The sequence below is a fragment of the Aspergillus sclerotioniger genome (assembly GCF_003184525.1).
Source record: "Aspergillus sclerotioniger CBS 115572 chromosome Unknown BO94scaffold_4, whole genome shotgun sequence".
NCBI classification, from domain to species: Eukaryota; Fungi; Ascomycota; class Eurotiomycetes; order Eurotiales; family Aspergillaceae; genus Aspergillus; species Aspergillus sclerotioniger.
In genome coordinates this window covers 564,330-591,838 of record NW_020290994.1, presented here as the reverse complement: position 1 = coordinate 591,838, position 27,509 = coordinate 564,330, and the positions used below count along the sequence as shown (strand labels likewise).

General features: G+C 49.6%; 12 protein-coding genes and 1 non-coding gene across 13 annotated transcripts; 6 read left to right on the top strand and 7 right to left on the bottom strand.

The window, feature by feature from the left end:
- Positions 1-97: 97 nt before the first annotated feature.
- Positions 98-1,352, bottom strand: BO94DRAFT_278331 (uncharacterized protein). Its single transcript, XM_025606610.1, has one exon. It carries the CDS (start codon positions 1,067-1,069, stop codon positions 239-241), a length of 831 nt encoding a protein of 276 aa, XP_025471325.1. The 5' UTR covers positions 1,070-1,352; the 3' UTR covers positions 98-238.
- Positions 1,353-1,588: 236 nt separating this feature from the next.
- BO94DRAFT_609959 (MFS general substrate transporter) lies at positions 1,589-3,487 on the bottom strand (the record flags this gene model as incomplete). The annotated part of the gene is made up of 9 exons (XM_025616595.1): positions 1,589-1,766; positions 1,823-1,925; positions 2,013-2,058; positions 2,085-2,295; positions 2,351-2,611; positions 2,669-2,752; positions 2,807-3,095; positions 3,151-3,228; positions 3,286-3,487. The coding sequence occupies 9 exons, from the start codon at positions 3,485-3,487 to the stop codon at positions 1,589-1,591; spliced, it is 1,452 nt and encodes a 483-aa protein (XP_025471324.1).
- Positions 3,488-4,985: 1,498 nt separating this feature from the next.
- BO94DRAFT_609957 (uncharacterized protein) lies at positions 4,986-6,185 on the bottom strand (the record flags this gene model as incomplete). The annotated part of the gene is made up of 3 exons (XM_025616594.1): positions 4,986-5,536; positions 5,608-6,102; positions 6,162-6,185. 3 exons carry the CDS (start codon positions 6,183-6,185, stop codon positions 5,390-5,392), a joined length of 666 nt encoding a protein of 221 aa, XP_025471323.1. The 3' UTR covers positions 4,986-5,389.
- Positions 6,186-7,507: 1,322 nt separating this feature from the next.
- BO94DRAFT_609952 (chitin synthase) lies at positions 7,508-10,608 on the top strand (the record flags this gene model as incomplete). The annotated part of the gene is made up of 8 exons (XM_025616593.1): positions 7,508-7,612; positions 7,776-8,040; positions 8,099-8,460; positions 8,511-9,180; positions 9,231-9,413; positions 9,470-9,653; positions 9,713-10,361; positions 10,471-10,608. 8 exons carry the CDS (start codon positions 7,508-7,510, stop codon positions 10,606-10,608), a joined length of 2,556 nt encoding a protein of 851 aa, XP_025471322.1.
- A 146-nt stretch (positions 10,609-10,754) lies between these two features.
- On the bottom strand, positions 10,755-12,864 carry BO94DRAFT_542846 (fungal specific transcription factor domain-containing protein; the record flags this gene model as incomplete). The annotated part of the gene is made up of 6 exons (XM_025613111.1): positions 10,755-11,223; positions 11,291-11,526; positions 11,578-11,715; positions 11,779-12,003; positions 12,056-12,387; positions 12,444-12,864. 6 exons carry the CDS (start codon positions 12,862-12,864, stop codon positions 10,755-10,757), a joined length of 1,821 nt encoding a protein of 606 aa, XP_025471321.1.
- Positions 12,865-13,751: 887 nt separating this feature from the next.
- Positions 13,752-15,860, bottom strand: BO94DRAFT_457304 (uncharacterized protein; the record flags this gene model as incomplete). The annotated part of the gene is made up of 4 exons (XM_025607739.1): positions 13,752-14,432; positions 14,490-14,996; positions 15,042-15,660; positions 15,709-15,860. Coding segments are annotated over 4 exons (1,959 nt in total), but the record flags the coding sequence as incomplete, so codon positions are not given.
- A 339-nt stretch (positions 15,861-16,199) lies between these two features.
- BO94DRAFT_542844 (GNAT family N-acetyltransferase) lies at positions 16,200-16,709 on the top strand (the record flags this gene model as incomplete). Its single annotated transcript, XM_025613110.1, has 1 exon — positions 16,200-16,709. One exon carries the CDS (start codon positions 16,200-16,202, stop codon positions 16,707-16,709), a length of 510 nt encoding a protein of 169 aa, XP_025471319.1.
- An 861-nt stretch (positions 16,710-17,570) lies between these two features.
- On the top strand, positions 17,571-19,130 carry BO94DRAFT_563170 (Gfo/Idh/MocA family protein). The gene is made up of 4 exons (XM_025614340.1): positions 17,571-17,762; positions 17,815-18,128; positions 18,184-18,331; positions 18,391-19,130. The coding sequence occupies exons 1-4, from the start codon at positions 17,630-17,632 to the stop codon at positions 18,984-18,986; spliced, it is 1,191 nt and encodes a 396-aa protein (XP_025471318.1). The 5' UTR covers positions 17,571-17,629; the 3' UTR covers positions 18,987-19,130.
- Positions 19,131-19,688: 558 nt separating this feature from the next.
- On the top strand, positions 19,689-21,428 carry BO94DRAFT_563169 (phosphatidate phosphatase App1 family protein; the record flags this gene model as incomplete). The annotated part of the gene is made up of 3 exons (XM_025614339.1): positions 19,689-20,687; positions 20,739-21,218; positions 21,405-21,428. 3 exons carry the CDS (start codon positions 19,689-19,691, stop codon positions 21,426-21,428), a joined length of 1,503 nt encoding a protein of 500 aa, XP_025471317.1.
- A 362-nt stretch (positions 21,429-21,790) lies between these two features.
- On the top strand, positions 21,791-21,862 carry BO94DRAFT_t82. The gene has a single exon. It is a non-coding gene; the product is annotated as a tRNA-Arg (tRNA).
- A 925-nt stretch (positions 21,863-22,787) lies between these two features.
- Positions 22,788-23,838, bottom strand: BO94DRAFT_531511 (uncharacterized protein). The gene is made up of 2 exons (XM_025610914.1): positions 23,161-23,838; positions 22,788-23,035 (listed from the first exon to the last, which is right to left on the bottom strand). Exons 1-2 carry the CDS (start codon positions 23,824-23,826, stop codon positions 22,970-22,972), a joined length of 732 nt encoding a protein of 243 aa, XP_025471316.1. The 5' UTR covers positions 23,827-23,838; the 3' UTR covers positions 22,788-22,969.
- A 239-nt stretch (positions 23,839-24,077) lies between these two features.
- On the top strand, positions 24,078-24,773 carry BO94DRAFT_609942 (uncharacterized protein; the record flags this gene model as incomplete). The annotated part of the gene is made up of 2 exons (XM_025616592.1): positions 24,078-24,307; positions 24,364-24,773. The coding sequence occupies exons 1-2, from the start codon at positions 24,220-24,222 to the stop codon at positions 24,771-24,773; spliced, it is 498 nt and encodes a 165-aa protein (XP_025471315.1). The 5' UTR covers positions 24,078-24,219.
- Positions 24,774-24,784: 11 nt separating this feature from the next.
- BO94DRAFT_609940 (beta-xylosidase) lies at positions 24,785-27,349 on the bottom strand (the record flags this gene model as incomplete). The annotated part of the gene is made up of 1 exon (XM_025616591.1): positions 24,785-27,349. One exon carries the CDS (start codon positions 27,347-27,349, stop codon positions 24,995-24,997), a length of 2,355 nt encoding a protein of 784 aa, XP_025471314.1. The 3' UTR covers positions 24,785-24,994.
- Between the last annotated feature and the right edge of the window lie 160 nt (positions 27,350-27,509).

The following is a 27,509-nucleotide window of genomic DNA, read 5'->3' as shown; positions in this document are numbered from 1 at the left end:
ACAGCAGACTTGATGGAACATAGCAAGTTCAGAGCCAGATAGCGAGGGACAGAGAATATTTCCAGCTCGAATAGTTGGCGTGTTGAAAGAGGGCCGTCCTTGGTATGTGAAGCCTCATTCAAGAGACAAAATACATATGCTGATGCGGTTGCCGTTGGCTCAAAGCACTGGTATCCCTCCATAGCGAAACCCAATGACACTTCGGCCAGTAAACGAGTGTATCCGCATCGACACCCCATCATGCACTGTAAACATCCCTCCGCTGCTCACCCCTCTCATCCATCGCCGCCAATTCAGCCGGATATCCTCCCTCCGACGGCGGTCTATACTTCCCCTGCCCCTGCCCCTGCCCCGACACCGAATAAAACGTATCCGCCGGCAACTCCGCAGGCCCAAAATCCTGCCCATACCTCGGCGGCGCAAATCCCTGAGACGTCATGGACCCCTCCCTCGAATGCCCCGACGGCGACTTGGGCATGGACTGATACGACCATCTCCTCTCTCTCTCCCTCTCTCTCTCCCTCTCCTCCAAACACGACCTATCGGCCGGATTAAACGTCCTCAACACCCCATCCTCAAGACTAACCTGCAAAACGCCCCTATCCACCAACTCCGCCTTCTTAATCAACCTATCCACCAACATCTTACTCGCCGCCCGCAACTGACTCTTCACAAACGCAATCAAAGTCAAATTACACTCCACCTCGACATCCTCCCTGAGCGATAACCCTCCTCCCCCATCCTCCCCCACAATGCGATACGAATTGCGCAGATCCACGCCCATGGGCGCATACGTATGGGTTCGCAACCCCCACGGCTCGTCATGGAAACATCCGTTGAAGCTGATGGTGCGGGGCACGTAGCGGACCCGCTCGGTGATCTCGTACCAGGTGGAGTAGTATTCATCGGCGGGGGCGTTTCGGGGCGCTTTGATGGCGTGGTGCGAGATGACGAGCGGGTTTAGACTGATGATTTCGCTGTGGCTGTGGAGGATGGAGATGGCGAGGTGGCGTGGGATGGGGGGTGGGAGGGGGGTGGTGATTGTGTAGGTTTCTTTTTTACGGAGCATGATTCCCACTTAGTGCTTGATGAAGGGGTGATGAATGGAAGTGAGGGGGATGAGGAAGGGAGAAAGGGTTAGAGAATCGCGAAAGAAAAAGGTGGCATGTCAGCAGACATGCTCGTATTCGGTGTCACATTTAGAGTTGGGTTGGTTGGAGATGGGCTTAGTAAGCATGACGGAATGGGGGCCGGAATTGGTGAGAATAGAACTTGTCTTTTTGTTTTTGTTTTCCATTGGAAAGGAGATAATTTGTGATGAATGGTGAGAGTATTGGATGGGTGGAAGTGGTTTACTTAGGGTTGTCACGAGGGGGTGGGTGGGTTGGCAGGGCTCCACATTGTAAGCTTGATTGAACTACTACTGATGTATGCAAGGGCCATGATAATATGAGGGATATTTAATAGCTGTCTTTGATTCGCACCTCGTATTCGATTTGGCCCGGTAAAGCGCGCATGCTCAACGTCTCTTATCCTAGGAATGTGACCCCATTTGAGGCAAGTATATCCTGGGCAGCACTTGTTCCCTTCACCTCCTAGCACCAACCCCACCAGTAACACTAACCACACCCTGTCCTTTACCAACATCACCCCCCTGCTCCAAGCCACTCTGCGCATGTTCCCCATGTAAGGAATTCTCCGGTGTCCGATTAACCAAAACAACCATAGGGAGTACAGCAGCCCCCAACAGTCCAAACGTCACACAACTAATAACCCAATTAGCCAACCCCTCCCATCCCATCAAAATAGAAATAAAACTCACAACCCAACAAGCGGATTCCCCTGCGTTTGGGTATTCATCCCATACGCAATAGCCTGTCCGACTGCTTCGATACAGCGGAATGCAGCGCCGTTGCGGACGTTTTCTATTCATCACGTCAATCAGCCAACCTTTCCGCATTCTCTCATCTAGATATCGTTGGTATTAATTGTAAGAAGGGAGGTGGACCTACCCTGCGCACTCCTCCCAAACGACGCAATCAACCAATACATATACGACTGCGAGAGCGGCCCGTCGTCTGAACAAAAAAATAAGGCAGGAAAGACGAAGGGTATTGGTGATCATCCCAGTCGATCCGGCCGGGATTGTGGCGGTTGAATTGTACTTGTTTGACGATGGACCAGATATACACGCCTATGTTGAGAAGGACGACGATCACGAGACCGATTTGTGCGCGACGACGCTGGCTTATGTATCTTGTGTCGAGGATGAAGCCTAGGCAGAAGCAGCCGATACTACTGTGGATTAATATGGAGGGTAGCAGCCCCCGGTTGGGGGAGGGGTACATACATGCAGAAAAATGGCGAGATGAGGGAAGATAAGGCACGGGCTCGCACGGAAAAGTACAAGGCCAGATAAGTGGACCAGGAGCCACCGTAGAAGAAGGACCAGATGGCCCATAGAGCGGAGAGGAGGACGAGTTTGGAGGTGATGGTGTTGAAAAGAGTTTTTAGTTCGTCTTTTGTGGAAAGGGGCTTGGCCATGATGGGTTTTGTGCCGTCAGATCGGATGACCTTTTCGAGGGGGGCGATGAGGAAGGCGAATGGGAAACTAGGTTAGTTAGCAACGTGTCTATATTCGATGAACTATGGTGTTATGGGCACCCACGCAAGACACTCAATGATAATGAACGGAATGTACGTATCAGGCGTCACTCCATGATCCGTACTTTTGATATGATTCTCTGCCAGACTGATATGACTGTCAGCAATGTTCAATCGAACCAGAGAAGGGAAAGGGACATACTTAATGGTGCCCCCAACCAGCTGTCCCATATTCCGAGACACAATCCAAAGAGCCAAGTACTTCCCTCTTGCCCCAGACGGCGCAAGCGTCAGGATTGTTCCGGCCTCCGCAACATACCAGCATCCAGCACCAATACTGCCAAGGGCACCCCCGAGGATTAGATACCACTGGTTTCCGAACTTACTGTTGCAGTAGTATGATGAGCCGCGGATGGGGAACGACATTGCGCCCACCACTAGAGCCCACTTTGTCCCGAGTTTGTTGGTGATGGGACCGCCTAAGAAGCAGGCTGGAGTGTTTTTATTAGTGCTGGTTAGACCTTGAAGGATGATGGGGGTGCGTACTGACTGCGATGCAGGTATATCCGACTGCAGATGCGATGTTTGATATGTGGGGGGTTGCGAGGCCACCGCCGCCGAGGCCTGATTTGGTTATTATGAGACTGTGTTGGGTTCAGGGATTGATTTGAATAAGCATACCGCCGATAGCATCGCCCATGGCAGGTCCGCAGAATGCTTGGATGCTCATGAGAAGCATCTGCGTCAAACTGTGTTGCCATATGTGCTTCCATAGAGGGACGGTGGATTTGGATTCGTCCAAGTTGACTATGAGTGTTGTAGTCCCGGTTGGCTTTGATGTAGATTCATTTGGGAAAGAGGGAACGTCATTTGAGGCGGGCATTGCAAATAGCAAATATCGTCAAGTTCACGACAAACAAATCTGCGTGAAGGATGGGAAGAGTATTGCTGCTTTCTATGCTGTCTATATAGTATCTCCATCACCCCATTAGCATATATCCTAGTTCGTGATATACATAAGAATCTCGCAATTCGACCGACGTATTCCTTCCCTGGATTCATGGAAGGTCCACGCGATAGATGCACCAGAGTGGGCCCGGAGGCGCAATATCCAACCAACGTAATTATTCGATTCCTTTCGCTGATAAGGTTTGGATCCTGGCTGTCAGGGTCCACTCCAGGTGTGCTTCTAGATGAATGCACGGACCCGATATTGATCTAGAGGAAGTAGTGAATCACAGCCTGTTTCCCACAAAGCACTGATCAGATGGCTGACTTGTGCACCAATCATAGGTAAGAATGATGATCAGTCAGCTGTGGCTAGGACCTAGTACTGATTCCACGTCACTGGAGCCCTGAAAGACGTGATATTTCTGATAACAACTCTGACTGCAGCTACACTCATACAGTTACATGCCATTTCATGTGGTGGCCAGTGTCTAATACACAGGGGGCTTTTATCAACGAGACCTAATTCAGAGCTGTGCGTCAACGAGAGCGATTGTCAATGTCTGTTGTGATCTAGAGACCTTCAGGTATCAAGTTCAACACCATTAGGAGGCCTACGGCTCCCCTGTATGACTCCGCACCTGGTAATCGGATAGATAAGAAGGATAGTCTAGGCCCGGGCGTGACAACATCGAATCTAAAATGGCAATATGTTAAGATACAGTCTTCGTTCTGTCTGTTCTCCACATGCCAGCGGTATATCGTTTTGGCCTACTGGTATGAACGTGACACAATACTATGTATATCTCATCGCTGACTACTCCTAGTACCAAGAGTAAGTGGAAGGTGGAGAATTAAGAACTTAGCGCACAGCTTCCTTCAACTCTAAACGCTGGCCAGCCTTTTCCGACACAATTGTCTCGAGGGTCAATGATAAGGGTTGCTTGATGAATCAACATCATGTTAATATATTATGAAACTCTTTGCAATTATTTCTGTCTTTAATAATATTATGTACATCAGTTTCCCTGAGGCTGAAGAGAAGAAGCTCAAGATAGATGTGCATTTCATCGCGTAATGTGAAGAACGGTGGGTTAATGAATGGGTGGCAAAACCGAGGAAGAGGGAATGGAAAATGAGTGATAAGAAGCGCCATGTTTCAGAAAAAATTCGAAAAACGAAGCTCACTGATGCATTAAAGGAGAAAAAATAATCGATTGGAGTGGAGTAGTGTTCGATCCCAGAAGTATGCGAACTCAGTGACAAGCGGTTTATGTGACGCTACAATGAGGGCTCAAGTCCAGCCCCACTGACAGCCCCACGGTGAGCGGCTTGGCGGTCGGCTAAAAATAGACGGCCATTTGGTCGCCATAAAGCAAATGCAATGCTCTGCTTTTTTGACTTTCGGGATAATTTTCTATCAATAGTTCTATCTGATAAACGCACGCAAGGAAGTATTAATACCCTAGCCAACTCTAACCCATGTTGATGGGTAATAATACGAAGTGGCCTTGATCGTTCCAACTGTATGCTGCTTCAGGGGGTGCATACCATGTCTAGTTGGTTATTGCTATTATTTCAGTGAGAGGATGTGGTAAGTCCTTTTCAAATACGCTGTTTAATTCTCGCGCGGAGTCTAGTATCATTATGCCTTTATTCTCTGGGCCGGAGTGGCCCCGAAACATAAGATTGAAAGAACATAGATATTACACCTGATGCGTTTCAAAAAGACAGCATGACCTGTGTGGTGTGATAGTATGCCAGAAACAGGGATCGAATCCCGCCCAGACAATCAGTCAAGTTTTACCTTGAATTGTAAGACTCCGAGATCGTCCTCTCAATGTTTCATATTCTCCCAAAATACACCCCCAGCCAAGTTTGCTTGCGTTTCTTCCGAGATAGAAAGAATCGTGGGCAGATAATGTGAGAATGCTGTCGCTATAATATTGATAGGAAAGTGAATTTCCAAGATGCGGGTCTGGACCTGGATAAAACCCATTTCGTTAGTAGGGTAATTCCTGTACCCGAATGAGGGATATGTGGAGAGATGCTTACCTTTTCTGGTCCACTGTTGAAGCCTAACCGTATTTCAAGCTTATAGCTGCGGCGGATGTTACATGTCTCGGAATCAGGGGTGATGTTTGACGGCAGAGATTGTCCTCCCCATAAATCGTCCGAGAGACTCATCGTCGTTCCCATGGGAGTTTCCGGGAAGTATATTGTTTGATCCAGATTGCTCACAGTTCGTAAAATCCGAGAGCGACGCTGGATCTGGGGAAAACCCCTCACCAGCATGACGGTTTCTTCAATAAGCATTATTTGGTAGTCATTCAGAACGAGGCTGTCGTTAGCAGGACCGGTCCGGGTGATGTACACGTTGATTGGCACGTGTAGACCCGGGCTTAGGCATGCTCCTTGACTGAGCTCGATAGTAACTTGGTAGGTGGTGATGGTGCCTCCGTTGTAGCTGGAAAAGATGACTGCTCGGTGCTCGGCGATGGCCTGTGGTGGCTGAGAGCTGATTATTGGGCAGAAGAAAACTCGCAGAGACTGTTTATAGTATCAGAGTATCAGCGAGTCGTGTTCTGATTGTGGGATTGCTTACAGACCTGCTGGATGGATTGTTTCAACATGCCGCCAAATATCACGCTTGCCTTGAGTATATAGACTATTTCGGCGCTGCTGGATTGATTTCCAGTGGAGGGTGGAAGCTGTCGGAAGAGATGTGATTGTGCTGGGGATTTTGTCTCTCGGAATTGGTGTATGTGTTTTGAGTGACATTGACAGTCATGGAGGAACTAGCAGTTGGTTAGCAATTAGTGCCTTTCATGCGAGGTGAATCAGTAGGGCATTACTGGCATAGAGAAGGGAAAGCCGTATTGCTTGGGCCCAAGGTCAGTGACTTGGAGCTACTAGCATTGAACTCTCCATATTGAAGGAAGATATGCCGCGTCTCTTTGATGAACTGGGAGTTAGTTAGTTTGCATGCTGCATCCACTATCTTGTATTTAAACTTGCCTGGTGTGAGTCAATGTGTTTGGAGCCCTCTAATCTGGATATCAAGTGCCCTGAAAGGTTGACTGTAATTTGGGAGATGTTCATATGGGCCTCCAGGTCAAGAATGATGCGACCTGAAATATGATCATTGTTAGTATATGTTGGGATCCCCGATGGGCTCCCACGCCGGTAGGCAACGTAGGGTCACGTGACACTCCCCCTACACCGCTAGTTAGTCCATATAGATGGCCTACGAGGCCCCTAGCTAGATCATCATCCATCTCATTCTACACGGTTGAATCGCCTTAGTAGCCACTCCAACAGTATATACTGGTTCGCTCTTGTCCAATACGAGATGAAGCGTCATGAGAGGGGCTGGTAGAATGTGATCCAGAATACGCAACATGGAGGAATAATGGACAGAGCCGTGGTGCTGAACTGTGAAAAGTCATTGAGGGTACTGGTAGATGTCAACGATGCAAACAAGTATGATGGAGTACAGAAGGTAAACTGCTCAGCATGAGGAATCGGGAATCTACTGATTAAAAGTCATATCACTGATCTAAACTGAGTGAAAGCATTGCGTCTTGGCACGGGTAGGCCATTCACCGAATATCATGATTATGTTTACCCGGCTTAGGACAATCAAAAGGCAGCCAAGGTCTTGGGGTTGGAACTTCCAACGATGCAGAGATGGTCAAGATGCCCCCATTGGTCGGTTGCGTCGGCATAAGGGCGGGTCCTCCACTGACCAATGAAATTTCTCTGAATTGAATCCAGTATATCGAGACACTCCTGCTGGAAAAAGGTCACTTCCGTAGGGGTTTCTCTGTGGGATCATATTGGGCAGAGCCTAGTCTGCTCTTTCAAACTCGTTGCACTCTTCTCATTCCCTCTAGTCATATTATCTCGGTGACGTTGCCTACGCTTTGCCAGCAAAGTGCTGCTGAGGAAGATCATGGATCACCACCCAGAGCAGAGTTACCCGCTGTCTCTTTACCCAGGCTCACAGGGTAATGACCCAGCGAGTACAAACTTCACAGATGAGCATGACCAGTCTATGGTAAGTGGCCTTCGCACCCACAACTAAAAGAGAGACACGGGAAATTGTCTGACATTAAGACTCATAGGAAGAACATGGGCTTGCTGCATCCCCCCCATCCCCCAACATTTCAGCAAGCAATACGTCAGTGACTAAACCCCGAGGATATACTCTGGTTGAGCAGTACGCAGAAGACAGCAACAGGAATCCATTTAGCGAGAACACATACAAGCCTAGTGGTTCACCCGAAGCCTCAACATCTGGATGGCAGCAGCGCCAAACAATCGGTGCCAGTCGACTTCGACGGTACCCAACACGCAAGATCCACTTGGCCAAGGGCACAGTTCTAAGCCTCGATCATCCAGTCCCGAGTGCGATTCAAAATGCCATCGAGCCACGATATTCCCAGGATGCGAGCATCTCACCCGAGGAATTCACCCACCTGCGATGTAAGCCTGTCGAGAAGGAGAACCATGGGTCCAATAAGATGCTAATTTACCATTTCAGATACAGCAGCCACCTGTGACCCCGATGAATTCACCCTCCGCAATGGGTATAACCTACGCACGGCCATGTATAATCGACATACAGAGCTATTGATCGCCATTACATACTACAACGAGGATAAGGTTCTCACTGCTCGTACCCTCCACGGAGTGATGCAAAACATCCGGGATATAGTCAAATTGAAAAAGACAGAGTTTTGGAATAAAGGGGGCCCGGCATGGCAGAAGATTGTGGTCTGTTTGGTGTTTGATGGCATTGGCCCTTGTGATAAGGATACTTTGGACGTGTTGGCCACTATAGGCATCTACCAGGACGGAATCATGAAACGGGATGTCGATGGCCGGGAAACAGTGGCTCATATTGTTCGTTCCCACTATCCTCACACACCTCACACAACGCTGACATTCTATAGTTTGAATACACGACGCAGTTATCTGTCACTCCGGCGCAGGAGCTCATCCGACCGCAAGCCGGTGATAATCGGGCCCACAACCTACCACCGGTCCAGATGATCTTTTGCCTGAAACAGCAGAATAGCAAAAAGATCAATTCTCATCGCTGGTTGTTCAATGCGTTTGGCCGGATCTTGAATCCAGAAGTATGCATCCTCATCGATGCAGGCACTAAACCGGGCCCGAAGTCTCTGCTTGCACTGTGGCAGGCTTTCTACAATGATAAAACGTTAGGAGGTGCCTGCGGAGAGATCCATGCCCTGCTTGGCCAGCGCTATGAAAAGCTTTTCAACCCGCTTGTAGCCGCCCAGAACTTCGAATACAAGATCTCTAATATCCTCGACAAGCCCTTGGAAAGTGTCTTTGGATATGTAAGCGTCCTTCCAGGCGCGTTCTCGGCTTACCGATACCGGGCCATCATGGGCCGGCCCTTGGAGCAGTACTTTCACGGTGATCATACGTTGTCCAAAAGACTGGGGCGGAAAGGCATCGAGGGAATGAATATCTTCAAGAAGAATATGTTCCTCGCTGAAGACAGAATTCTCTGTTTTGAACTTGTGGCCAAAGCGGGGTCCAAATGGCACTTGACCTATGTGAAAGAATCAAAAGGCGAAACAGACGTCCCTGAAGGTATTCCCCATCCCCTGATACATAGTAACCACGACTGATGAATGCATCAGCCCCGGCCGAATTCCTCAGCCAAAGACGACGGTGGCTCAACGGGTCATTTGCAGCCGGTTTGTACTCTATCATGCATTTCACTCGAATCTACAACAGTGGCCACAATGCCCTTCGACTAGCATGGCTGCATGTCCAGCTCGTCTACAATCTGTGCCAGCTCGTCATGACGTGGTTCTCTCTCGGTGAGCATCTTCTTATCCCTTTACCAACTCCCAAACCAACACTAACAATCCACAAGCATCCTACTGGCTAACCACCTCCGTAATCATGGACATCGTCGGCGTCCCCAGCTCAACCAACAAAAACCACGGCTGGCCCTTCGGCAACGAAATCACCCCGATAATCAACAACGTAATAAAAACCACATACATAATGGTCCTCATCCAACAATACATCCTAGCCCTAGGAAACCGACCAAAAGGGCAAGTAACCCCCACCCCCCCTCCCCCCAAAAAAACCAACTAACACTCCGCCCCCCCAGCTCCAAAATCGCCTACCTCCTAGCCCTAACCTACTTCGCCATCATCCAACTCTACATACTCACTCTCTCCTTCTACCTCGTCGCCCAAGCATTTACCGGCGGATCCCTCAGCCTGGACACCCACCACGGCATCGCCGACTTCCTCTCCTCCCTATTCACCTCCACATCCGGCCTGGTCCTCATCGCCCTAATCTCAACATACGGCATCTACGTTCTCGCTAGCATCCTCTACGCCGACCCATGGCACATGATCACCTCCTCGTGGGCGTACTTCCTGGGCATGCCCTCCTCGATCAACATCCTCATGGTATACGCTTTCTGTAACTGGCACGATGTATCATGGGGTACGAAGGGGTCTGACCAAACATCCTCTCTCCCCTCAGCGCATACCCACCCCTCAACTGACCCCTCCTCGGCAACGAATTATGTAATGGAGGCTGATAAGCCCCAGGCGGATATTGATATTGAGTTTGAGGTTACGGTTCAGAGAGCGTTGACGCCGTTTCACCCGCCGGAGGAAAATGAGAAGATTGAGTTGAGTGATTCGTATAAGACTTTCCGGACAAATTTGGTGCTTTTCTGGTCGTTGACGAATGCGCTTTTGGTGTTGTTGATTAATAATGCCGAGGTGACGAAATTGTGTTTGACGGTGGGTTTATTCCTTTTCCCATGCACCCGTGCCTTGCTTTTTGGTTTCTCTTAAGAGAGTGATGTAGTTTGATATTTGAGAGGGAGTTATTGACCAACGATGGAAGTAGAGCACATCGACTACCCGAACAGCATGGTACTTCAAGATCATTCTCTTGGCTACTTCTGCCCTATCCGTGTTTCGATTTCTGGGCGCGTTGTGGTTTCTGGGTAAAACGGGGATTTTGTGCTGTTTTGCCCGGAGGTGAGTTTATTGGTGGACCGGGGTTGATGGAGAGGGTTTTGGTGGACCAGGAATTGTCGTATATCTTTTTATTTTATGCAATCATCCAATGAATCTAATAGCAAATAAATAAATAGATATCTTGAATCATTGATTGAAATAGTTACAAGATCAGGAAACTCTTTCTGCAAGGTCAAAGTCCAGGGGGATAGGAATATCCAGTGACAAGTCTAGCAATAATCCAGGCTGGCTTTCTGTCGGGTCTGGTGTCCACGTTTCAGATAGATCAGGTGGAAGAAGTGTGCTAGTATGCTCTGTCCAGAAAGGAGCAGCGGGGGTAAGAATAGCCTCATTTGTAGGTAAAGGCTGATGGTGCAGCATTGAAGGTGGCATTTGGAGGAGCGTCGACGTTTGCCCTACCTCGCCGGCACCGATGCTTCCGTTGGAAAACACTGGCTGGGAGAGGGCAACGAAATCCTCAACAAGTCGCTGGATGATAGCGACGGGATGGCTCATCGAGACGCTGGGCATCAGAACTGTTGCTACGGTTTTGAGCAGGTTCAAGTGCTCAAGGTTGGAGGCCATGACAGCGTTACAGAATAGAACGAAACATGCAGTTAAAGGGTAGTACATTAAGGTCCTGTTGGATTTGATTCTTCAGTTAGTGGCATGGTATGAACGGGGGCAGGGAATAGCGTATGACTGACCAATGCAAATAGCCTACGGCTCGGTGTTGTTCATTGATGAGACATATAGACAATAGTGAGGATAGCTCTTGACGTGCAGATTTGAGAAGTAACTCTCCGGAGCCAAGGACCTGGCCTTGCAATTGCTCGGAAAGGTAGAGAATCGTGGTGCGGATCGAATTGTTGTCGAAGTGAAGCGCGGAGATCTCGTCTGCTGCATCAACGCCTTTCCAGCATTGCGGGGAAGCTAGAGATATCTGAGACCAGAGTAAGACTTGTATTGAAGGATGTATGAGGTTGTTGCCTACCTTCTCAATTCGCTGCCGCACCTCTTCCACTTTCTGCAATAAGATATCGATAGAGTTATGTAACATTGGCCTAGCTGATTGTGGCAGTGTCGATAGAAGCTGGAGTCTTTTCACTAACGATGAAGTTTCATCCTGCACCTGGGCCATCACAGTATAGATAGCGAGAAGCTCGGAAGTTGTGCCCTAGGCATAATCAATTACCCCGGATTGGGGGTCGAAGTACGATCGAGTAGGATCGAACTTCCATGCGTTATTCTTATCCAGCATATAGCACCACAGGAGACAGTAAATCTCTTCTTCGGCCCTGGCATTTCGCGACCCACCAGCATTACCCAGATTCATACCTAAATCAGTGGCTACTCGACAAGCAGCCTTCGTCAATTCGTAGCAATAATGGGTGTTGCCAGATCCTTGGTGGAGGAAACCCTGTTGATCTCAGTCAGTATTGATGTCACATGTAATGCAAAAAGCAACTCACGCCACAAAGAATGGCCTGAAGAAGCGAAAGAGAGGGGGCGGTCATGAGCCGAATCCGATCCAGTGCTGCTTGTGCGGACTTTTTATACTCTGAGAACCTCATTCGGGGATAGTCTGTCAGGTCATTATCGTGCCCCCCAACCATGAGGACAGTGGTGAGAAACTTATGGGCAGCGGCGTTGGTGCAGAAAGTAAATATATCCCTCTCACCGTCCCTCTCATCGTTCGACACATTGTTCGACAAAAGCCTGGAGCACATTTGTTTCAAGGTTGACTTGGCGACATGTTTGAAGTAGTCCAAAACATATGATCCAAACTTGGCACTCCCAATATCTTGTTCGCCGGGGTCAATTCTCGGTCGTAGGTATGTGTAAAAAAGCACCTCTTACCTTGCAGCATCCATGTCAGACACTCCAGTGACACCGACTCCATCGGTATACCTCGTTCGTCTTGAAGAAATGCCCTCAACTCTTGCTGGCCAGAAGATGAGTGGACCAAGGCTGAGCGTAATGCTTCCTGGGCTTTGCAGACTAGACCGTGCTCGAAGCCGCCCACGTTACCAGGGATAATGAAGTCGGTTTCGATGGGCCTATTCAGTGGAACACACGCCGTCCATTCACTGCTTAATGGTGCTTGTTGCTCACGAGTTGCTAGGCCTCCCTCTAAAGCGCCTGCAGCTCTAGGGCCTGTCTCAGTCCGGACCCTCAGATCTCGCTGAACATCAAACAGTTCAATCGACATACCAGCCTCAGTCTGCGATACCGGCACTCCTGGGGTAGGAGCACTTTGCCGAATGGTATTCGTGGTCATCGTTGTCATCTCATTGCTGGGGTTTAGTACTCTTTTCGGAAGTCGCCTTCTATTCCGCTGTCTGGTACAGAGGAGACCTTGATCTTGACAATTACTACATGGCAATCCTCGATTGCAGCGGACCTAGACATATAGTCAACAAATTGATTGGATTTTGGGAAAGCCTGGAATGGGAAAGGTGAGTACCTTGCGCGTATGACAGGAATCGCACTTTATGATCGTCAGCCTTATAACTCCACCATGTAAAATTAGTGAGAGTAAGAGAACTCATACAGCTGAAGGAGGGTAAGTTTGTTGATAGATGTGTTCTGTTGGCTGCATTATCTGTATTTTATCTTGAATATCAGACTCTCCTGCTGAAAATATATGTTAGACAACTGTTTAGAATTCCAGGCATTGCTAAGGCATCAAGATAAAGCGCAGCAAAGGCTTGCTGAATCTTCAAACTGTGGCGAAGCAGCATCTTGGCAATTCACTATGCTTGGTGATTAGTCAACGCACGGGCCAAAAGAGCCAAAATTGTAACAACAATATAAAAATAGATTCTTAGCTACGATGAAACTTAGAGTTGTAGGCCCACCATATTAGCTGGGAGTAGTAGAATATATGCTAAGATTGTTTTGGTTCATGGGGCATAGACCAACCGAATGTGTATTTAGGATATTGAAGTGGCTTTTCTGGAAGGCGAGAAGTACTATTTTCAGGCAGCAACATTTTATACAACGGGGCGGCCTTGTGGGATAGGTCCACCCCGCGGGGAAGAAAATAACTCTACTATGCTCTAGATCTTATAGCTATATTTAGGTCGAAGTGTATGTCAGCTACAGTATTTTCCTCATTGAGTTATTACCTCTTATCTCAGATTTCAGTAGGGACTACTGCAATAATCAAGGAGTCCACAAAGGAAGCCCCAACCACATATCCAACTCCGATCCTGACATCATGTCCAGAGAATCCAGCAGTCCGAGGTCCTCCGCCGGCTGGGCGACGAATTCCTGTATTCGTGTCTCATCTAGCGCCGTTTCCGCATTCCGGGACAAGACATCCCCTGCCCCTCTACCGGGGGTGGACGACGCGACGATAGATGGGAAGATTGGCCACTGCATTCCGGCAGATGGTGGTCCGTAGGAGCTACTGTGGTGGGATGGGTGAAACGGCACCTGCGATGCAAAGCGCCCGGTGCGTAGACATTGTTGTGCACGGACAAGATGTCGGTAGAGGTCGTCGGCCACGAGACTGCCGTTTGCTGCGAAGGAGCTGAGCATCTCGGTGGCGGTCTGGACGGAGGTCAGATCTTCTACCGCGGTATTTCCAACGCCGCCATCGGGGACGAGGCATGCGATGATCAGGATGAGCGCGGCGGTGAAGCTATACTGTGCAAAGGCGTATCCGTACGTTGCGGAAGACCCGTTGGTCCATTCGTCGGCGCAGAGGACCAGCATGTGTCGGGCTGAATGGATGCATGCATCCTTCAAGGCTGCGAGGGTAGGGGAAATGGTGGTTTGCGGGCTGAGAGCGAGGTTGTCGAGGATTCTGAGGAGGATGGGTCGGATGGCAAGGATTACGCACTGTGGGTTAATTAGAGAGTGCGGTGCGGGTGCAGGACAGGATAGCTCTCGACGTACGTAGTTGAACTGGAGATGGATCAGAATGTTACCCTTTGGGTTGGGTTGATTTGTCTGTAGTCGCAGAGGGCCGGGTAAGGATTGCATCCACTGTCGCAGTTCAATCAGGAGCCGCTGCTCCCTTTGGAGAAAAGTCTCGGTGAATTGCGTGCGGCTGTAGATGGTTCGCATAATGCGGGTGGAGATCTGGGCCAGTTTGATGAAAGCAACCTGGTACAAACTGGGGACGAAGTCTTCGGTATAGGTCGGAGTGTCAAGATCCATGGGTAGGCCAACATGAATATCATCGTCGCTGAGCTGCACCGGTAACCCCAATTTGAGTCCCCAGAACCGATCAAAGATATATATTGTCCACCAGAGGCGGAGACGATGTTCTCGCGCTGTTGGATCTGGACACTGATTGTCGGGGATATTGTGGTTCAAACCCACCAATAGTGCAAAGCGCAGAGCATTACCAACCATGAGATAGGCGGAATGCCATCGGTTAAGAAACTGGCTGAATAAGGCCTCGGAGAAGTCAGCCGAGAAAGAATGTCAGTAGATTGACCTTACCAGTATCAGCAAAGCCTCAATGTGGACAATTGTAGGCCTCTCCGGCAAGACGGCAATCAGGTTCATGGCCCGCGCATGGTATTCCATCCCTGGGACCAAGCCCTGATTACTACGGTTATTGGGGCTCGAGTAAGCTTCCCCCAAGGCAAAGAGTGCAAAATATTTGCACATTAGGACCGGATCGGTGTCTGGTTGCTCATATATGGTTTGAAGATAGTCGAGCGAAGGTTTCCGCAACGCGACATGAAAAAACGGGCTGGCGTGATCCAGCGCCGTTTTAACCAGCAACCGGGCGCGGATTAAACTGGGCCATTGAATTCCAGCGTGGGTGACCTGAGTGAGGGTAGACTCGGCGATATATCGATTTCGCGGAATATGCGAAACTGGAGCGCTGTCGCCATCGAGGCACTGGCACAGGCGCGTCGCAAAACCCGTACAAGCTGCTTCGGACACAAAGACAGGAAGGGTATCTCCCTCATAGGGCTGGAACCATGCCTGGTCTTGCAGCAGCGGATTTCGGGTGTTTGAGTCGCTCTTGTCGAGGGTAGAGGAGTTGCCACCACCCCTTTGCCGGTTCCGCCGAAGCTCCTCGCTGTCTTTGATCAATTGTTCCAGATAACTGTTTGTACGAGGTCAGCATCGCATGATTCTACGTAGATGTCCATACCTTTCATCAACCCGAACTTTGCGGTCGCGGGCTACGTAGGTGCAGGCATCTCCACATCCCGCCAACTGGCATCGGGAACAGGGTCTTTGGCCGGAACACTTGACCTTTTGCGCATGACATCTCCGGCAACTGACCTTCTTTGATTGCTTAGATTTGCCTGGACGACGGGTGCGCTGGTACTTACGCCACTGATCTTTTATTCCCTAGGATGCTTCTCGGCAGCGGACCTGCCTGATTCTGCTCCTCCTGCATGGCATGATAAGTAGTAGTAGAAAAGAAAAGTTTTCGGTCGGCCAGATTCACCACCACCGGAGCTGCCTCAATCCCATTGGCCATGACTCAGCAAAGAGGAGCTGTTCTTTCCCTGATCTGGCTTAGCGCCGGCCAACGTTAAAATGGCCGAAATGTGCCTGAATCCTGACTCTTATAAACGCCTGCATCGTCCTGATATCACATTGCCATACTTCTAACCCTCAATTATCATTGTACCCATGAATCCAGAAACAACTCAACCGTATACCCTCCGCCACCATCGCCCAGGCGACATAGGATGGATCATCCACCGCCATGGCATCCTCTACGCACAGGAGTATGGGTGGACCGAGCGCTTCGAGGCCCTCGTCGCCGGGGTTACTGTGGATTTCATCGAGCATTATGACACCACCTGTGAGCGCTGCTGGATTGCCGAACGCGATGGAGAATTTCTTGGTTGTGTCATGTTGGTCAAGGATCGGACGTGTGATTGCGGCAATACAGCCAAACTTCGTCTTCTGCTTGTCGAGCCGAGCGCACGAGGGCTGGGACTGGGGCGGGCTTTGATCCGGCAATGTACCGAGTTTGCGCGCGAGGCAGGTTATGCGCGCATACAGCTGTGGACGAATGGTGTTTTGGCATCGGCACGACGGCTGTATGAGCGAGAGGGATATCGGCTTGTGTCATCGGAGGCAGATGACAAGTTGGGCTTTCAGTCGGTAGGGGAGTATTGGGAACTAGGTCTTTGAATATCTTAAGCGCAAAAGCTTGCACTATCGATGGTTCATGCTGAAGGTGAGTAACAGATTCCATGTCCCTATCGCCGTCTTGATGTGAATATACTAAGATCCATGGTTCAAATGTAGTGGATTATTTTTCCCGCACTCGACCAATGCGTTGCATCAGATTATGATGACGATGGTTATTGCCTTGTACACGAAAATAGCATGTCTTCGAGGCGATTTAGGAGTCACCAATGGACGCAGCCGTGGGATTATACATGTTCCTTGCTTTAGAGATCTTTATCAAGATACCAGTTGCTTCTATTATTTCTTTCTACTCAGTTGCATTCAATCAAGGTCCTCATAATAAAGTATTCATATGGCTAGGCGTCACTTGACCAGGCGAACCCTAATCCGGCTCCAGTGGCCTAATTCGCAACGATACTATCATCATTGAACTACAAGACCTTTGCTCCATCGTTCACGTTCCTAGTACTCCCTTCTATCCTTCAAGATTATCACGTAATGATTATAATCTATTTAGTTCATTACGGGTGTTGGATCAAATCAACAGAATCTTGGTCTCAGTCCGGTAAGAATATAGCGACTCCGGGTGGCGTCAACACCTGAGGCAGAACCATCGCGATTACCAACACCACATGCCTGGAACACCGGTCAGAAAACAAGGTTTCAGGGACTAGACTTTCTTTCCCCACGAGATATATCATGTTTCTTATCTATAGGAATTACGTAACTTTTACTATGGCTACACAGACCATCTGACGGGTCGGTCGCAAGTGACGGCCATCCCACGTCATCCATAGCTCATAAGCTCGAGTATATCTTATGACCAAATGCACACCTACAATTACTCCCTTAACTCAGTCCCCGTTTCCTATCCAGATTCAAAGACAGTCTGTAAATAATCAGCAAAAGGAACAACCACCATGGCCCTCGTTCTCCAAAGCGCAACCTTCCTCCACCAATACCTCGGGTCGCTTCTCCACTCGCTCCCGAACAAGTCTGGCACCGCGCTGAAGCTCGGAGTTTTATCCTCAGCCCAGATCAATGCCGCTTCCAGTATGCCTGTCTCTCTGGCACACTTTCAACACGCACTAAGACCACTTCGCAGTCATCCATCCCATCGAGACACACCCAGACGTTATCTTATATTCAATAGCCTCACGTGATGCATCCACCGCAGCCAAAGCCGCAAAGCAATACCACTTTGCCAAATCTAGCGGCTCGTACCAGGAACTACTCGATGACCCAGAAGTCGATATCGTTTTCATCTCCACACCGAACGGTCTTCACTACGAGTGGGCATCCAAGGCTATTCAGGCCGGCAAGCACGTTCTTTGCGAGAAGCCGTTCACTTCGAACGCATCGGAAGCTCGGGCGCTGATTGAACAGGCGGAGAAGAAGGGAGTTGTTATTGAGGAAGCGGTATGTCGTGCGCTTTTAGCTATGCAATGTAGATTTTGCTGATGGGAAGTTGCAGTTCCACTGGCAATTCCACCCCGCTGCCCATGCATTCCGCCAAATCCTCGAATCCGGTCACCATGGGAAAATCCTCCGCACGGAAGCTGTCATGACGGCGAGTCCGGGGGTACCTAAAGGCGATATTCGATGGCAGTATGACTTGGCTGGTGAGTAAAGTACTAATCGTAGAACTCGCAAGTGCCTGATTAGAAGCTAACTACAGCAGGTGGCTCGGCCATGGACATGACCTACGCGCTTTCTTTCACGCGATATGCCCTGCGGGCGCAACGTCCTCAAGCCGTCCATTCCGTGACGGCCCGTAAATCGGGTAGTGATCCCCGCGTCGACGAGGCCATGTACTCGTACCTCACCTTCGCGGATCCCAGTGGCCACGAAGTACACAGTCGAATCTACACGGACATGGCACGCAAATGGGTCGGTGGTGTCGTGCCGCGGCTCTGGGAGCTTCCATCTATTGAAGTGGAGACGGAAAAATCCATCATCTTCTTCTACAATGCCATGATGCCGCATTTGTATCACTATATTGCGGTCACGGACAAGACGACCGGAAAGACCCAATATCATCGGCAGTATAGCGGGGGACCGCTTTGGGGGAATGTAATGACGAGTAGGGGCAAGGGAGGCAATTCGCATTGGAGTACGTATCGCTGGCAACTCGAGGCGTTTGTGGATGCAGTGCGTGGGAAAACTCCGGCGTATTGGGTCTCGGGAGAAGAGAGTATCTGGCAGATGGAGTGCATTGATATGATGTATCAGGCTGCTGGGTTGCCGGTGCGGGGGGGAGATCCTGAGAAGCGGTGATTTTATTCCTGAGACTGGGGTTTGATACTTAATGCACTCTGAATTAATCTTATCTATCGAGACAAATAGTTGATATCCCCCAAAGGTAAGCGATAGAATGTCGATCCTAAAGTTAGAGAGGGTCAAGTGGAAACCGGAACTGAGGACCATGGGTCCGGATCAATGTCTGAATTGTTCCAAGATCGTCTAGATATCCACGTATTGCAGGGTATTTTCCGAGTGGTTATGGATATAACCCAACTGGCGAGTTAGTCTTCGGAGATGCATGGCGGCTGTAGATGCCACGAACATGGCTGCTTTCGATTTTTACCATACAGTTGAGGCAGGTTTCCTAGCTCGAGCCACGGAGAGTTGTTGGAAATATGCTGAACTGTATGACGCAACCAGGGTGAGCATAACTACTCGGTCAAATCCCAACTGCATCATAGTAATTTGTGCATGTCGCCGAGGAAATGACGTAAGAATAGACCCTGATGTGTCCCTGACCCAGATATTTGATTCGTCAGTGGTTGTGGTTTAATTAGATGTGGGGCAGGGTCTTGCTGCACGGAGCCAATGAATGGGCTGCCTGCGTGGCCCTGCAGTTCTCCGATGATCTGCAGGGTAATGACGTCGGTCCATATTTCGATATTTAACGATCGACACAGCCTCACCAGGTTTGCATCCAACAAGTACATAATTCCCTTTTCAAGGTCTGCTAAAATGAGGGTGTCAACATCTGCCCGTCAGACCCTGGTGCAGGCTGCTCTTCTCTCCATTGTCTCCGCCGTCCCGGCTCCTACAGCCTTTGTCAATGATGTCGCGCCACCTGAGCCCGTTATCACTCCATCCCCCGTCCAGAATTATCCTTCTCGAGTGGCGGGTCGAAATATCTTGAGTGATGTGGATTCCGACATTCACAGCGTTCTTTCCGGACTCGGGTCGGATCTACCTTCGTGGGTCGCATCGGGCGTGCCCAACTACTTCCAGGGCTTCCCCACGGGCGATGCTGTGGTGAGCTCTCTGGGCTTAAATAGCGCCGAGTTGGCAGCCTTGCCCACCAATGTGTTGAATATCGACCCCTACGCCAACTGGACAAGCTCCGGCTGGAACGTCCGCTTCCACGGAAATGTCTACAAACAACCCAACACCTCCGTCTCCGATTTGAACAAGTTGGCCAACGTCTTCCTCGGAAATACCAGCATCTCAGATCTTTCGCAATCCGAGCAGGATCAAGCGCGGAACCTGACGGCGGAAATCCTGGTGGTTCAGCAGCCACACGTCCCTGTCAACACCATCCACCTGGAGCCAGCCCCGAGTCAAGGATCCAGCGGCCAGCCCGGCGGCGGTGGAGCCTCCAATACCACCGGTGGCACCCAGGATCTCACTCTGCCATACAATACCACCGTTGAAGGTGACTTTGACACCTTCGTGCCAATTGCACTCAATAATCTGACAGCCGGCAATGAAACCTCGGCCATCCAACGACTGAACACATATGTGGAGGGGGCAACCATCGGAAACAGCACAGCCTATCTGGTGCCTCCCACCGGTCTTACCATCATTTCCGACATTGACGACATCCTACGAGTCACCAAGATCTATGAACCCGAGCAAGGGTTGCTTAATTCATTTGCCCGTCCCTTCAGACCATGGGAAAACATGCCCGACATTTACCGCAACTGGTCTATCAGCGTCCCAAACCTACACTTCCACTACCTAGTCAGCCCCCCCTCACCTTTGTCACACCTCCATACTAACATCATATAATAGACAACAACCCCCGAACAAGTAACCCGAAACTACATGCAATTTATCTACGACACCTACCCAGGAGGCTCCTTCGACACCCGTCCCCTCAACTTCAGCGACGTGTCCGCCACCCTCTCCATCCGCAAATACCTCCTCACCAAGATCTTCGAGACCTTCCCACAACGTAAATTCATCCTCATCGCCGACACCAGCAACAGCGACATCATGCGCGATTACCCAGAAATGGCCACCGATTTCCCGGGCCAAGTGCAGTGTATCTGGCTCCGGAACACAAGTGCGACGGACTCCGGGGATAGATTCCCATATGATACTTCGGGGTTCAAGAACCTGAATCAGTCGAATTATATGTTTTTCTTGCATGCGGAGGATTTGATGAACTTGGATATTGCCAATGGGGAGTGTTATAACACGTCTATTCCGCAGAATTTGACGTTTGGGTATCAGGGGTTGCCGTTGGGGTTGGGCGATGGGACGACGGCGGTGAATGGGTCGGCTAATCATACGGCGGAGTCGGGGGGTGCATTTTTGAAGGGTTCAGGTGCGATGCAGAGTTTGCCCTGGGTCATCGCATTGTTTACGGTGTGCTTTATGTTGTTGTAAATTATGCCGTGTTATGATGATGAGCTATGATTAATGTACAACCCTTCAATACACATATAAATGTAGTACAAGTTCGGGTATATTCCATAAACTATCATAGGCTTAATAGTTTGAGTGACTAGTAGTCAACTAGCCAGATTTAGTCCTCCCCTTTTCCACATCAAATCTACCCATCATGAGAAGATGAAGCCCCGAGCATACGACCATAAGAAACCAACCAAACATCCAACCTCCTGAAAAACGGAACTGCTGCAGCTTTAGTCCGAAAGTGAAAAACACAAAACAAACGACTTGCCTAATTGCCCCTCCCAAATTTGATAATTGAATGAAGTCGTCAATGAACCCCCGGGATCAACCAATTATCCACCCCCTCCGTAACCAAGTCAAGAACCAACCCCAACCCAGTATTGCAGGTTAATAAGTTTATAAACCTAACGTCTAAACCATCAAATGGCCTGCTGGCCCAATGGTAAGGCGCTTGACTACGGATCAAGAGATTGCAGGTTCGAATCCTGCGTAGGTCAATTGTTTTTTTCATCGTTATGATATAAGACGGGCACCACTGATGCCACTAAATTATTATGATTTGAGGGACTATAATAATAATTAGCTGCTGCGTGCGGGTTTGAATCCTGCTACTGCTACAATTTTACTTAGTCAGAATACCTGACATCAATCTACTATTTTCTATGTCTTTACATAGAGACTTAATACGGAGTACCTGAAATCTCTACAAGTGGATAGGATAATAGGGTGTGTGTCTGATCGTCATGTTTACAGTACTTACATGGATGATGATAGACAGGTGGGTTGCTTATTCACCTCGGGATGTAAAATAAGGCCGACGGGAATGGCAATGGTGATCTCATGACTTGATAGAGGGAGGGGGAGTGGCGAAGGTAGGATTTGAAATTGGATGAACCGTGTTTGAGTGCAGTGGTTACTAGTAGATATTTCTGTATTAAAGAAAAGATAAATGAATCAGGCTTGACCTTATTTATTCCTGATATATGTGACTGTGGAATCGCATTACTTATATTATAAGAAATCCTTTACAAATACTTATTGCCATATCTTTAAACTCTGAATATTGACTTCAACTTCAACCTTATTTATCTATAACTGAGTAAAATATCTATCTTTATTTTTATTATCTCTGCAGCGCCATGCGCGAAGTCGCTGCCCTGATTCGAACCCTCATGCTCCCTGAATACAACGGTCTGCTACCCCTTGACATCTAGGTATCACGGTTTGCCGTTGGGGTTGGGGGATGGGACGACAGGGGTTGGGCTTGGGGGGTTGTGTTAGCGGTGGGCTTATTTGTGTTTTTGTAAATTATACTAGTATGTTATGATTATGAGTTATGTATGATTAATGGACAACCCTTCAACCTCGATCTCGACAACCGTAGTAAGATAAATCTATTGTATGTATTAATACAACCATAAAACTTGGAATTCATTCCATCCAACCAAATTGACCCAGACTCCCTGTTTTGCGCACACCAAATATACCCTTCACCAGCATCAAGCATGCAACCCCCAAAGAAGAAACTAAACTTCCTCGCCATGAGTCCAGAATAGGAAACATACATCCCCCAAAACCGAAAGCAAAAAAAAAAAGGGGCAATCTCAATAAACCCCCGGAAGCAAACGATACCCCACGTTCTTCACAATCTCCACATACGCATCCCCATACTAAAAACAAGCACACATCCCCGTCAGCATTCATTCATTCAATCAATCCACCCACGCACCCCCGAACATAACCCCTAACCCAGGGTAGGGTAGGGCAGGACAGGGTATGAAGAAATCAAACTTACCCTCTCAACCAAATACCTCTCCAAAACCGGCACGCCTCTCACCTTAAAATCCCAAAAGAAGAACCCAAAGCACGCAATTGCCCACCCCCAACTACCCGAGACCAAGGCATAACCGGCACGCCAAACCGTATACCCGCCGTAATTTATATTCGTTGCGAACGAGAACAAGCCCCCGGCGAACGGCTTACCTTTATTAGCGGGGTTTTGTTTGAACGCGCGACGCTGGAACTCGGAGATTGTTTCTGTGAGGAGGCCGAGAGTGTAGGCTGTTGTGCCGAGGAGGATGGCGGGGGTGGACACGGATGCGGAGGTGGGGGACCAAACGGCCAGGAAGGTGTTTAGGGTGTTGAGGAGGGTGTTGAAGAAGGCGATTAGGATTGCGGAGGAGATGGGGGTGGATTGTTCGGAGATGAATAGGATGGTGGTTATTTGTTTGAGACTGGAGCCTAGGGCGAGAAGGGTGAGGAGGGTGTGGTAGGTGGGCAGGTTAGGGTTAGGGTTGGTGGTTGTGCCGCCGAGGGTGGTGATGAGGGTTGAGGCCCATCCTTGGTGTAGGAGAGTGTATTGGAACCAGACGTCGAGGGCGCGGAGGAGGATGAAGGTCGCTCGGCCGGGAATGGAGGCGGATTTGGTTCGGGCGACGTTGTCGTGTAGGGGTTTGGACATGGTTGGTATTTCTGTGGGGGGTTGTTGGCAGGTAGAGCACGGAGTAGTGGTGAGTTATATGGATATTGATGTGGTGGGGTTGCTTATTCACCTCGGAATATAAAATAAGGCCGACGGGAATGGCAATGGTGATCTCATGACTTGATAGAGGGAGGGGGAGTGGCGAAGGTAGGATTTGAAATTGGATGAACCTGGTATTAAAGATAAATCAATCGGGCTTGACCTCATCCCCGACCCTTGCAACTGCGGAACCGTATTACTCACTACTCACCTCATGAGAGAAATCCTTCATAACCATCCATCGCCACGTCTTAAAACTCTAACCATTCCCCAGTCAGACTTCAACTTCATTCAACCTTAACATCCTACCCACCCACAACCGACCCGAACAAAATGTCCACTCCCACCCCCGTCATCCTCTGCGGCGCCATGCGCGAAGTCGCAGCCCTAATCCGAACCCTCCTCCTCCCGGAATACAACGGTCTGCTACCCCCCCTCCCCCAATCCTATCCCACACACCCCCTAACAACAACCCAGTCGTCTACGCCGGCCACAATCTCTCCGCCGCGGAGCGCGAAGTCCCCCTAATCCTCTCTGGATCTCCACCTCCCCCATCAAAACTGCACACTCAAATCGGATCCAACGACTTCACCGATCCACCCCGTGCTGTGATCACCGGTGGGGGATACAACGAGGAAAGATTCCAAGCGCTATATCAGGCCTGCACAGCAGCTAAGAATGGCGTTCCTCCCGTACCGTTCTTCAGAACGGATAATGGACTTACGGATCGATTGGCTGCGACGGGAGAGGGGCCGGCGCATGCGTCGGCTGAGTATCCGGCTGCGGTTACGCGGAGGTTGAAGGAAAAGTTGAGGGAGGCTGGGGTTGGGGAGGGGGAGGGGAGAGGGGGGTGTTTTGGTTTTGAGGGTGGAGGAGTATGTATATAGGTTATCAGATGTTATTATGTCTGAGTTATTTTGGTAAGAGGTTTAAAGCGCATTGTGCACGGTACTACTGCTTTTTAATTTCTTATTGTGTTTGATTTATTTGTCAAATCAATTACTTTGTGGGATTGATCTGGTTGAGGGCATGTCCTTTTGACTGAGTGGTTAGTTGTCATAATTCATGCGATAAACCTATTTCAAAACACTGACCAATGGAGACAAATCTACTGCTCATCCAGCGGCCACTCAGCAACCGTAGTTGCATTGCCCGTCAAAGTGAATTGCAGTACCACCGATCGCTCATTATTCAACGCGAGCTCATACTTCCCCGGATAAACGATACGGTTACCTCTTGTATCCGTGCGAGCGACATTATCCAACGACACAGGAATCGACATTTCCATGGTAGCACGTGGCTCCACCGGTCCGATACGATCAAACCCAACGAGCCATTTATTAGGGTATGGACTTGGACCCGCTGTTGTGTTTGCAAAGAGCATAGCGGAGTAATCGGACACCACGTTCCCGGTATTTGTGATGTTGATGGTGAAGTTCGAGAAGGGGAGCTGTTCGACGACATTGTATCCGCCGTGTGGTCTGGATAGGAGTTCAGTAATATCGAAGGAGGCCATGTTCTTGAGGCTCGGGGAAAGGGATGTCTCGAATGTGGTGTAGAAGAGACCGTGTCCGAAGTCGTAGACTGGTTTGCCGGTGTACCACATGTAGGTTTGGCCCGGGTTGTCGCCGTGGGGACGCAAGTTCATGTCGATCGCTGGAAATTGTAGGGCATATTCGGCGGGATATTGGGTTGTGGTTAGTCGGCCGGCAGGGGCGCGGGTTCCAGTGATGATATCTATTAGGGCCTGGCCGCCGGATTGGCCGGGGTAGCCGCCCCAGAGGATGGCATTGATGTTGTTGCTGGTTTTTAAGGATGAAGAGTCGACTTGGCCGCCGCCCATTTGGAGGACAATTAGCGGCTTGTTGAGATTGCTTAGTTGATGTATCAGCTCGAGCTGGTTCCCGGGCCAGGTAATGTTGTCTCGGTCTAGCTCTTCGGCTTCGAGAGTGTTGTCGATTCCGCCAGCGAAGACGATAATATCGGATTGTTTGGCTGCAGTGAATGCAGCGGCGAAGTTGTCAGTGGAGTTGGAAGAGATGTTGGTCCCAAAGGCGTAGTTGACGGTCAAATTAGATGCTTGTAATGCATCGAGTGGGCTGATGAGATAGGGAGCGACACCGTGATAGTTCCCCTGCATTTGCGTGGTCGCGTTAGCCCATGGCCCGATTAGGGCAACGCGCTTCACGTTCTGCGACAGTGGAAGAGTGCCGTCATTCTTGAGCAGAACGATGCCTTCCACTGCAGCTTCGTACGCGATATTCCAGGAGTCCGTGGTGACGACATCAGACCATTCTAGGTCGCGGTACAGAGCGTCGGGTCCATCAAAATAGCCAGCGCTTACAAGGTTCGAGTAAAACCGGGTCACTGCACGCTCGATCTCGCTGGGAGAGATCTCGCCCTCGTTCAGTGCCTCCATGAGGGTGTTTTGATAAGAGATTCCACAGTCGATATCTGTCCCGGCGCGTAAGGAGTCTGCTGATGCGCTAGTCAAATTGGCTGCATACCCATGAGGATTAAAGACGTTGTAAACCGCATCGCAATCAGATGGCATGAACCCATCCTCGATAAATCCCCAGGAGTCACGGACGAGAGTTTGTAGAAGGAAAGAGTTGACCGCGCTAGGAACACCGTTGACCGCATTGTAAGATGGCATCACGCTGCGTACCTTTGCATCCCGAACAGCAGTGACAAACTGTGGGGTGAAATACTCAGACAGATCTTGCTGGGTTATGTTCATGTCATTACCGAAGCGGGAATGCTGGTGCCAATTCTCAATATCGTAACCTGCATAGTGCTTTGCTGTAGAAATGATTTTGGGATGGTTCGGATCTCCCTGTAGCCCGGTGATGTATTCATATGCGTATGCTGCACACAAACAGTTGGCGTCCTCGCCAGGCGTTTCCTGTCCACGGCCCCAGACTGGGTGTCTAAAGGCATTGATGTTCGGCGACCAAGCATTCAGACCATATCGTCCAGCGTTGTTAAACGCGCGGCCTTGGGTAGCAATAATCTGGCCAATCTGATTGATCAGAGTTCGGTTCAGGGCGGCCATGGTCAGAATTGGTGATGGGAATGAGGAGGACCAGCTGTATGCCCCCGACTCCGTGAAATTAGCGAGGTACAGGCCATGAAGTGCTTCATTCCAGATTTGATAGGGTGGAAGACCCAAGCGAGGGATTGCAGGGATTCTGTTGCCGGTGCTATTGATGAGCTCTTCCACGGTAAAGATGGAAACGAGTGCTGCGGCTCGATCATGGGGGCTGGCAGAGATATTGCAGACTAGGTTTTCGCTCATTGGGCCTTTGGAACAATCTGGGAAAGAGAAATCGACCAAATCGGTGCTCAAGGGAGACAGGTCCGGATGAGCGACGATATTGTAGTCGACATAAGTGGTGTTGACCTGAGCCAATATGGTGGAGGGCAGAGCCGCCAAAGCGACAAGTAACGAAGTAGTAACCATCGTACAGATGTTTGATATCTTTCCTCTCAATGCTCGCATATTCACTACTAACCATCCCATTTATATGTCACCGCACCTCGGGTCAACTTTGACGGCCTGAGATAAGCTTCACTATGGTGAACGGAACCGGTAACCCCGCGGTCGATCACCCGCTCAATTT